General features: G+C 38.3%; 1 protein-coding gene across 1 annotated transcript in view; it reads right to left on the minus strand.

Moving 5' to 3' along the window:
- The window catches only part of LOC120054763 (DNA-directed RNA polymerase, mitochondrial-like), a 93,931-nt gene that overhangs the window by 56,090 nt on the left and 25,773 nt on the right, over window positions 1–12,068 (minus strand). Inside the window, exon 6 of the mRNA XM_039002347.1 lies at window positions 1,374–1,523. Coding sequence (XP_038858275.1) covers window positions 1,374–1,523 — 150 coding nt within the window. The remainder of the gene's footprint in view (window positions 1–1,373; window positions 1,524–12,068) is intronic.

Genomic DNA, 12,068 nt, shown 5'->3' on the forward strand with positions numbered 1-12,068 from the left:
TAGTGTATTTCTATTCCATACTGTATTCCTATAGTGTATTTCTATTCCATATTGTATTGCTATAGTGTGTTTCTATTCCATACTGTATTACTATATTGTATTTCTATATTGTATTACTATAGTGCATTTCTATTCCATACTGTATTACTATAGTGTGTTACTATTCCATACTGTATTCCTATATTGTATTTCTATTCCATACTGTATTATAGTAATATTGTGTTACTATTCCATACTGTATTCCTATAGTGTATTTCTATTCCATATTGTATTGCTATAGTGTATTTCTATTCCATACTGTATTACTATATTGTATTTCTATATTGTATTACTATAGTGCATTTCTATTCCATACTGTATTACTATAGTGTGTTACTATTCCACACTGTATTCCTATATTGTATTTCTATTCCATACTGTATTATAGTAGTATTGTGTTACTATTCCATACTGTATTTCTATAGTGTATTTCTATTCCATATTGTATTGCTATAGTGTATTTCTATTCCATACTGTATTACTATATTGTATTTCTATATTGTATTACTATAGTGTATTTCTATTCCATACTGTATTACTATATTGTATTTCTATATTGTATTACTATAGTGCATTTCTATTCCATATTGTATTACTATAGTGTGTTACTATTCCATACTGTATTACTATATTGTATTTCTATATTGTATTACTATAGTGTATTTCTATTCCATATTGTATTGCTATAGTGTATTTCTATTCCATACTGTATTACTATATAGCATTTCTATATTGTATTACTATAGTGTATTTCTATTCCATACTGTATTACTATATTGTATTACTATAGTGCATTTCTATTCCATATTGTATTGCTATAGTGTATTTCTATTCCATACTGTATTACTATATTGTATTACTATAGTGCATTTCTATTCCATATTGTATTACTATAGTGTGTTACTATTCCATACTGTATTACTATATTGTATTTCTATATTGTATTACTATAGTGCATTTCTATTCCATACTGTATTACTATAGTGTGTTACTATTCCATACTGTATTCCTATATTGTATTTCTATTCCATACTGTATTACTATAGTGTATTACTATTCCATACTGTATTACTATAGTAGTATATTTCAGTGTGTTACTATTCCATACTGTATTACTATAGTAGTATATTTCAGTGTGTTACTATTCCATACTGTATTACTATAGTGTATTACTATTCCATACTGTATTACTATAGTAGTATATTTCAGTGTGTTACTATTCCATATTGTATTACTATAGTGCATTTCTATTCCATACTGTATTACTATAGTAGTATATTTCAGTGTTACTCCAGCTAGGCCAGATTATACGTGTAGGTTGCCAGTTTGTTTACCATCTTGGCCATGTGTGAGGTGACGGGCTTCATGGCCTCCACAGAGTGAATGGTGATGGTGCTGGCCTGCTCCATGCTCAGCTGACGGCTGAACCTCTCCCGCAGCTCCTCCAGGCTGAAGGCCATCTTGGGGTATTTAGCATCCGCTCTCTGAAACACACAGACAGAGCAGAGGATCAGGGGGGGGTGGGGGCATAAACAGACTGGGATCTCCAGGGAGAGACTATTACCTTGCATCAAATGAGAGACACACTAGAAGGGAGCCTACATTAAAACTAAAGTATATTATTAGACTTAATAGTTCTGGTACATCAATGTTTCCTTGTGGAGAATACACACATTGCTTTGATACATTTTAGAATGTGTATGTATGTGTGTGAGAGTGTGTGTGTGCAATCCTGGCCAAAGAGAGGGTATGTGTGTGTGTGCTGAATAATGAGGGACTGTGTTGATGGGTAGGGTTTTGTCAGGTCAGGGTGCTGAGCCTTACCCACACAGAGCCTTACCCAGCCTTAATCACAAGACGCTCAGCTCCACAAGACTATAAAGCAAAACAAATGGCTCATTATGCTCGGTGTTAAAACGTGTAGTCATGTCCTGTGTGCTCCATCAAATTGTATTACTGTGAGCTGGTACCTTGACCGATTGATCTCGGAAATTAAATGCCAAAGTGAAAATCTAACTACAGTATACGTCTTTACATAGGAGTGTGGATATTGCTTACACCTAGAATTGGATGGTAACACATTTAACATCAATGTAGTTCTCTCTGTGTGTGTGTGTGGTGTGTACTTATATTTGTCATATTTCACACATGTACAATTGGGTGTTAATACACGTGTGTGGATTGGAAATGTGGTTTTTGCATATCCCACTCTCCCTGAGACGCCCTCGGAGAGCGGGGACACAGACAGGGTCTGCCATTCAACGGCGACCCTGGAGCAATTATGATTAAGTGCCTTGCCCAACAGCACAAACAGATTTTTCACCTTGTTGGCTCAGGGATTTGAACCAGCAACCTTTTGCTCACTGGCCCAACAGGGTGGGTGTGTATAGTGCTTGGAGTGATGGCACTAAATGGACTAAGGCCCATGCCATCATTCCCCCTGTGCCTGCAGTCACCTGACAGAGACAAATACGGAGTAAACGAGGGCACAAACTAATGCAAACCAAACCTCGCAAATCCTTAATTTAACGGCCAGTAGATATGCAAATTAACTTCCATCCCATCACCCTCCCTGTGGCTAATTAAAAAATAAATATGCTTATATCGTTATGTGCTGCTGCTTTAAGCTTAACCAGCACCAAAGGTATGGCAGCCACCCAATTATAAAACCCATATACACTCATTATATAAATACATAGCTGGCTAAGTGGTCTAGCAGGAAGAGTACGGAGTAGGCCTACATACTGAGAGGTCCGGTGTGCTTTTACATGTTGTCATTTATTATTGAAAGAGGACGTCAGTGGCCTGTGCAAGGACACCTGGGTATGATCAGTAAACACATTACATAGGGGTTGATGCTTTATTAACCCAGGAGACAAACACTAAATCTGTCCTCAAGAGAAGAGACTGCATGCTATTGGACCGCAGCCAAAACAAAGCTAAAGGTTACCCGGGAGATAAATCACTTGGGCATTGGCTCTGCTGCACTACATCATGGCAAAATACTACCTTCTCTGTGGAGTAGATGGGCTCTTAATCTTTTTTAAGAGCAAGCTTTGCTGCTGAGAAATGACAGTATATACACTGACGTACATAGACACATCTCTGTGTAGGTCTCAGACATTGTGTTTCAGCGTGTCTATGGCAGTTCATGCTGGGCCAAGAGAGGGGGCTGAATAATAAGCATTTGTTCATGTGTATTGTTGTTTGCGTGAGAAGTAGTGAGTCAGATGCTTGTTGCTGCCCAGGGGCTGTGAGATTGTCCAGAGAGGGAGCAGTGTCATGCGATTCCCAGCTATCAGCATAGGCTGGAATGGGACAACTACCACGCCTCTCCCACTGTCTTCCTCCTCCTCCTCCTCCTCCTCCTCACTATCTGTTTTCAAGGGCCCCTGGCAAAGACTTATCTGTCAGCTAAGCCACAGCCCAGGAGGGCATCAAAATGAATGACCACTAAGAAGGCTGTGTGCTTTATAAGAATAAAAACACAAAATCTTCAATGACAATGTCTAAATAGTAGATCAAACTGCATTTGCTAAAACTTCATACATTTTCCAAATAGTACATTACGCAAATAACATTTTAATGAGCTTATGCCGACAGTAATTGAGACTTCTCATGAGACAGTGTTATGAAACCTTGGCACTGAGTAAACAACAACTCTCTCTCTCTCAGCCAGTACTCAATTATGAAAGCAGAAGCAGATTGTAAATGTTGCAGACCTCTGGTGTGTTTGCAATGGCACCATAGCCTATTCCCTATTTAGTACACTACCTTTGACCAGAGCCCCAAGGCCCTGGTCAAAAGTAGTGCACTATACAGTGAATAGGATGCCACTTGGTACGTACAGCCTACAGTTGAAGTCGGAAGTTTACATACACCTTAGCCAAATACATTTAACTTCTCTAGGGTAGGGGGCAGCATTTGGAATTTTGGATGAAAAGCATGCCCAAATTAAACTGCCAGCTACTCATCCCCAGAAGATAAGATATGCATATTATTAGTAGATTTGGATAGAAAACACTCTGACGTTTCTAAAACTGTTTGAATCATGTCTGTGAGTATAACATAACTTATTTAGCAGGAGAAACCCAGAGGACAAACCATTCATATTTTTTTTTTTTTAGGTCACTCTTTTCAATGATTTTTCATTGGGAAACCACCGCTTCCACTGGATGTCAACAGTCTAGAGAAATTGGTTGAGGTTATTCCTTTGTGTAATGAAGAAGTACGGCCATCTTGAACGAGAGTCACATTACGTTTCCTTTTAGATAGAAGTGCGTAACCAGAAAGCTTGCTACAGTTGGTTTTAATCCTGTATTGAACACAGATCATCCCATCTTCAATTTGATTGATTATTAAAGTAAAAAAATACCTAAAGTTGTATTACAAAAGTAGTTTGAAATTTTTGGGCAAAGTTTACAGGTAACCGTTGAGATATTTTGTCGTCATGTTTGCGCAAGTTGGAAGCTGTGTTTTTGATCAAACGCACCAAATAAATGAACATTTTGGATATATATCGACGGAATTAATCGAACAAAAGGACCATTTGTGATGTTTATGGGACATATTGGAGTGCCAACAACAGAAGCTCGTCAAAGGTAAGGCATGAATTATATTTTTATTTCTGCGTTTTGTGTCGCGCCTGCAGGGTTGAAATATGCTTCTCTCTCTTTGTTTACAATGGTGCTATCCTCAGATAATAGCATCGTATGCTTTCGCCGAAAAGCCTATTTGAATTCTGACATGTTGGCTGGATTCACAAACAGTGTAGCTTTAATTTGGTATCTTTCATGTGTGATTTAATGAAAGTTTGATTTTTATAGTAATTTATTTGAATTTGGCGCTCTGCATTTTCTCTGGCTTTTGGCCAAGTGAGACAGTAGCGTCCCGCCTAAACTCAGATTTTTGGATATAAATATGAACTTTACCGAACAAAACATACATGTATTGTGTAACATGAAGTCCTATGAGTGTCATCTGATGAAGATCATCAAAAGGTTAGTGATTAATTTTATCTCTATTTCTGCTTTTTGTTACTGCTCTCTTTGGCTGGAAAAATGGCTGTCTTTTTCTGTGACTTGGCTTATACCTAACATAATCGCTTGGTGTGCTTTCGTCGTAAAACCTTTTTGAAATCGGACACTTTGGTTGGATTTACAACAAGTGTAGCTTTAAAATAGTGTAAAATACTTGTATGTTTGAGGAATTTAAATTACGGGATTTCTGTTTTGAATTTGGCGCCCTGCAGTTTCACTGGCTGTTGACGAGGTGGGACGCTACCGTCCCACATACCCTAGAGAAGTTAAACTCAGTTTTTCACAATTCCTGACATTTTAATCCTAGTAAAAATTAACTTGTCTTAGGTCAGTTAGGATCACCACTTTATTTTAAGAATGTGAAATGTCAGAATAAAAGTATAGAGAATAATTTATTTCAGCTTTTATTTCTATCATCACGTTCCCAGTGGGTCAGAGGTTTACATACACAAATAGTATTTGGTAGCATTGCCTTTTAATTGTTTAACATGGGTCAAACGTTTCAGGTAGCCTTCCACAAGGTTCCCACAATAAGTTGGGTGAATTTTGGCCCATTCCTCCTGACAGAGCTGCTGTAACTGAGTCAGGTTTGTAGGCCTCCTTGCTCACAGACGCTTTTTCAGTTCTGCCCACAAATTTTCTATAGGATTGAGGTCAGGGCTTTGTGATGGCCACTCCAATACCTTGACTTGTTTGTCCTTAAGCCATTTTGCCACAACTTTGAAAGTATGCTTGGGGTCATTGTCCATTTGGAAGACCCATTTGCGACCAAGCTTTAACTTCCTGACTGATGTCTTGAGATGTTGCTTCAATATATCCACATAATTTTCCCTCATCACGATGCCATCTATTTTGTGAAGTGCAACAGTCCCTCCTGCAGCAAAGCACCCCCACAACATGATGCTGCCACCCCCGTGCTTCACGGTTGGGATGGTGTTCTTCGACTTGCAAGCCTCCCCCTTTTTCCTCCAAACATAACAATGGTCATTATGGCCAAACAGTTCTATTTTTGTTTCAGCAGAACAGAGGACATTTCTACAAAAAGTACAATCTTTGTTCCCATGTGCAGTTGCAAACCGTAGTCTGGCTTTTTTATGGTCGTTTTGGAGCAGTGGCCTCTTCCTTGCTGAGCGGACTTTCAGGTTATGTCGATATAGGACTCGTTATACTGTGGATATAGATACTTTTGTACCCGTTTCCTCCAGCATTTTCACAAGGTCCTTTGCTGTTGTTCTGGGATTGATTTGCACTTTTCGCACCAATGTACGTTCATCTCTAGGAGGCAGAACGCATCTCCTTCCTGAGCGGTATGACGGCTGAGTGGTCCCATGGTGTTTATACTTGGGTACTATTGTTTGTACAGATGAACGTTTGGAAATTGCTCCCAAGGATGAACCAGACTTGTGGAGGTCTACAATTGTATAATTTCTTTTGATTTTCCCATGATGTCAAGCAAAGAGGCACTGAGTTTGAAGGTAGGCCTTGAAATACATCCACAGGTACACCTCCAATTGACTCAAATTATGGCAATTAGCCAGAAGCTTATAAAGCCATGACAATTTTCTGGAATTTTCCAAGCTGTTTAAAGGCACAGTCAACATAATGCATGTAAACTTCTGACCCACTTGAATTGTGATACAGTGAATTATAAGTGAAATAATCTGTCTGTAAACAATTGTTGGAAAAATTACTTGTGTCATGTACAAAGTAGATGTCCTAACCGACTTACCAAAACTATAGTATGTTAACAAGAAATGTGTGGAGTGGTTGAAAAACAAGTTTTAATGACTCCAACCTAAGTGTATGTAGACTTCAACTGTATGTCGTTTGACCTGTTTTACATGTAGTCAGCTGCACAGTGTTCTGTTGACCTTTTCTGGATATGATAGATCATATGCTCTCCTGGTACACCCTACCCAGCCCTGTTAGCTACACAGGAAGTAGGGCTGTGTCGGTAATAGAATACCTGTGTAACTGACGGTTATGGATGAAGACCTTCATGAAAATACATAATAAAACATTTTAAAAATCAGTCTTCTTTAAAAAAAAAAATTAAAAAAAAGTTGGATGTGTGACTTTTCAAAAATGATTCAACAGCAGTAGACAAGATTGTTCTGGCTCTGAGGCCTAGAATGCCCTACTGTTGTGTCAAATGGACAACGCGCCAAACCTTTCCCACCTGGCATGGTATAATTTGATACAGAATATTGTCTTAATTTATAGCCCAATGAAATGCTGATAAATAGGCAATGGAAATTTTACATGTATTTGTTTCTATTTTAATGACAGTCAATTTCATACGAATCACATAGCTGTCTCTCTCCCCTTCATACTTCCCTTGTCAATTCATTATCTTATAGCGTACTTTCGGAAAGCCTAAGGTAGGCCTAGGTTTTTTCATAAGTTTTAAGGAAAGAATAAATTTGTGCTTGTGTCTGAAACGCTGGTTGCTTTGATTGACGGGTCCTTTTACGGGGGTGTGCGTGTGTGAGTTCGCTGATTCTATCTACAGGCCTATACACTACCGGTCAAAAGTTTTAGAACAGCTACTTTTTCTTCATTTTGACTATTTTCTACATTGTAGAATATTAGCGAAGACATCAAAACTATGAAATAACACATATGGAATCATGTAGTAACCAAAAAAGTGTTAAAATCAAAATATATTTAATATTTCAGATTCTTCAAATAGCCACCCTTTGCCTTGATGACAGCTTTGCACACTCTTGGCATTCTCTCAACCAGCTTCATGAGGAAGTCACCTGGAATGCATCTCAATTAAGAGGTGTGCCTTGTTAAAAGTTAATTTGGGGAATTGCTTTCTTTCTTAGTGCAATTCAGCCAATCAGTTGTGTTGTGACAAGGTAGGGGGTATACAGAAGATAGCCCTATTTGGTAAAATACCAAGTCCATATTATGGCAAAAACAGCTCAAATAAGCAAAGAGAAATGACAGTTCATCATTACTTTAAGACATGGTCAGTCAATACGAAACATTTCAAGAACTTTGAAAGTTTCCTCAAGTGCAGTCACATAAACTATCAAGCGCTTTGATGAAACTGGCTCTCATGAGGACCGTCACAGGAATGGAAGACCCAGAGTTACCTCTGCTGCAAAGGATAAGTTCATTCGAGTTACCAGCCTCAGAAATTGCAGCCCAAATAAATGCTTCACAGAGTTCAAGTAACAGACACATCTCAACATCAACTGTTCAGCATAGACTGCGTGAATCAGGCCTTCATGGTCGAATTTCTGCAAAGAAACCACTACTAAAGGACACCAATAATAAGAAGAGACTTGATTGGGCCAAGAAACACGAGCAATGGACATTAGACCGGTGGAAATGTGTCCTTTGTTCTGGAGTGCAAATTGGAGATTTTTGGTTCCAACTGCCGTGTCTTTGTGAGACACAGTGTGGGTGAACGGATGATCTCCGCATGTGTATTTCCCACCGTAAATCATGGAGGAGGAGCTCTTATGGTGTGGGGGTGCTTTGATGGTAACACGGTCTGTGATTTATTTAGAATTCAAGGCATACTTAACCTCTAGCAACTATAGGGGGAGCTGTTTCGCATTAGCATAATTTGCTCTCCAGATTAAACTGCCTAGTACTCAATTCTTGCTCGTACAATATGCATATTATTGTTATTATTGGATAGAAAACACTCTCTAGTTTCTATAGCCGTTTGAATTATGTCTCTGAGTGAAACAGAACTCATTCTACAGCACTTTTCCTCCCAGTGTGTGAGATTTCAGACATCTTGGCCTCTGGTTCCAGATCAGTTTTAAACTCCCTGTAAATCCTATGAGGATACAAACACTGCCCACGCCTTCCTCTAGATGTCAGTAAGTGGTGACAATTTGAATGGAGTCGATTGCGCAATCAGTGCCTGTATAAAACGGCAAAGACCGGATGTACCGTCCCTTTGCTCCCTGCGCATTACGCACGATGGACGTTGGACCTCCTGTCTTTCCAGGCTTTGGTTTAGCCACTTATATATCGCCGGTCATGTTTTTACTCGTTAGAGGTGTTAAAAACATCATAAGGTAGTTAATTTAAACCGTTTTATAGCAATTTATATCCGTTTAGTGCGATTTTGAGGCATTTTCTTTGTGGTGCACTTTGAAGCGATGGGCACGTTTCCAGTACCGGTCGAACGTTAGTGGGCATTTCGACGGACAGAGGACATCTTTCGACCAAAAGAAGATTAGACCCAAGAAAGGATACATTGCCCAAGATTCTCATGGAAGATCACCTCATAGTAAGAAATATTTAATATGATAAATCGTTGTTCTGTCGAAAAATTTTAAACGCATATTCCGCCATTTTGTTTGGTATAGCTTCGCTTGGCGAACCCTGTATTGCACAGTAAGGATAATTTTAGAAATGTAATTCAGCGATTGCATTAAGAACTAATTTGTCTTTCGATTCCTGTCAACCCTGTATTTTTTAGTCAAGTATATGATTAGCTATTGATTAAACTAGATCACTCTGAAAGATGGCGACCGACATTTTCAGGCTTGTTTTGCTACTATTTTCATTGTATAACCACGGTTTTTTATGGCTAAATATGCACATTTTCGAACAAACTCTATATGTATGTTGTAATATGATGTTACAGGAGTGTCATCGGAAGAATTCTGAGAAGGTTAGTGAAAAAATTAATATATTTTGGCGATGATAACGATATCGCTCTCTTTGGCTTGAATTCATGCTGGGGTAACGTTTGCATATGTGGTATGCTAATATAACGATTTATTGTGTTTTCGCTGTAAAACACTTAGAACATCTGAAATATTGTCTGAATTCACAAGATCTGTGTCTTTCCATTGCTGTGAGCTGTATATTTTTATGAAATGTTTTATGATGAGTAAATTGGTAAAACACGTTGCTCTCTGTAGTAATTCTAGTCGAGTTGTGATGGTGGGTGCAATTGTAAACTATGATTTATACCTGAAATATGCACATTTTTCTAACAAAACCTATCCTATACAATAAATATGTTATCAGACTGTCATCTGATGAGGTTTTTTCTTGGTTAGTGGCTATCAATATCTTTATTTGGCCGAATTGGTGATAGCTAGTGGTGGAGAGAAAAAATGGTGGACAAAGAAAAATGGTGTATTTTGCTAACGTGGTTAGCTAATAGATTTACATATTGTGTCTTCCCTGTAAAACATTTTAAAAAACAGAAATGATGGGTTTATTCACAAGATCTGTATCTTTCATCTGGTGTCTTGGACTTGTGATTTAATGATATTTAGATGCTACTATTTAATTGTGACGCTATGCTAGCGATGCTAATCAGTGTGGGGGGGGGTGGGGGGTGATCCCGGATCCGGGGTTGAGGCTCGTTAGAGGTTAACCAGCATGGCTACCACAGAATTCTGCAGCGATACGCCATCCTATCTGGTTTGGGCTAGTGGGACTATCATTTGTTTTTCAACAGGACAATGACCCGACACACCTCCAGGCGGTGTAAGGGCTATTTTACCAAGGAGAGTGATGGAGTGGCTGCATCAGATGACCTGGCCTCCACAATCAAATTGAGATGTTTGGGATGAGTCAAACCACAGAGTGAAGGAAAAGCAGCCAACAAGTGCTCAGCATATGTGGGAACTCCTTCAAGACTGTTGGGAAAGAATTCCAGGTGACGCTGGTTGAGAGAATGCCAAGTGTGCAAAGCTGTCATCGAGGCAAAGGGTGGCTATTTGAAGACCTTCAAATATAAAAAATATTTTGATTTGTTTAACACTTTTTTGGTTACTACATGATTCCATATGTGTTATTTCATAGTTTTGATGTCTTCACTATTATTCTACAATGTAGAAAATAGTCAAAATAAAGAAAAACCCTTGAATGAGGAGGTTTTCTAAAACTTTTGACCGGGGTAGTGCAAGTCCATTCAGAAATGTTCCTGAAGTAGCCTGTCTGGACTCCAACTCTTTCATAAGAATCAAACACTCCTGTCATGATTTAATCTTGTAAAAGGCCTGTTTTCAGTCACTTAGGCTACATCATTTCTCTCATTACGGCGTCCTCTCTGACGGAACATATGCCAAGGCCACTGCCATTGAATGACCACAGCAGCAGGGTTTGTGATGTTAAGCAAATATTTTGGGAAATTTTAAAGAAACCATCGGACTTCATGTGAATGGAGTTGTGCGTCAAAATAGGATCTGTTTTTTTCATTAAAGCCAACAGACAAGGGCAAGATAGGCATATATCTTTATTTTGACTCCGTATATGAAAAATGCGATAGCTCCTTTCCAACCTGCCATTTCTTATTTAATAGATACATATTTATAAGTAATAAACTGAATAACAATAATGAAATGCCATGATAATAACGAAGTGTAATGGCTTGTTTCAAAAAGGTTATATTAAGTATATGCATGTAATCAAGTGTACAAAGAATTGTGAAGTCCTCTTTTTACATAGGGCCATACAGGCCTAAGACAAACTGTAACATACATTTAAACAAAATGGACACATCGGGGGAAAAAATTGAAAATGGAAAGAAAAGGAAAAATCAGCAACAAAGTCTAATGCAATAGTGAAATTCCACATTTCTTTTGAGTCTGATAGCCTATGTGTTAAATTGTGTCAATACAACATTTTTACAATCCTCTCCAATCAGAGATTTCTTAATTTGTATACTAGACTAATATTTAGAGGTAATAACTTAAATAATAATAATGAAATACTACTGATAATAACTAAGTGTAACTGTAATAGTGAAGTTGCAGAGAAAATCCACAGTTATGTTGGTGCCCATGTACATTGGCCTAGCGAATTACTGTAACATCAAATCTCAAGACCGTCAGAGACTTAACAGGAAGAGAGCCAGGCATATCTTTACTGGCATGGCACCCTGCAATATGTCAGCCTGACAAATAATCTAAGTAGGGTTGGAAATTGCCAGGGACCTCACAATACCATATCATCTCAATACTCTGGTGCCTTTAGGATATGTACTGCGATTCAATA

This window comes from Salvelinus namaycush, chromosome 10 (genome assembly GCF_016432855.1).
Source record: "Salvelinus namaycush isolate Seneca chromosome 10, SaNama_1.0, whole genome shotgun sequence".
NCBI classification, from domain to species: Eukaryota; Metazoa; Chordata; class Actinopteri; order Salmoniformes; family Salmonidae; genus Salvelinus; species Salvelinus namaycush.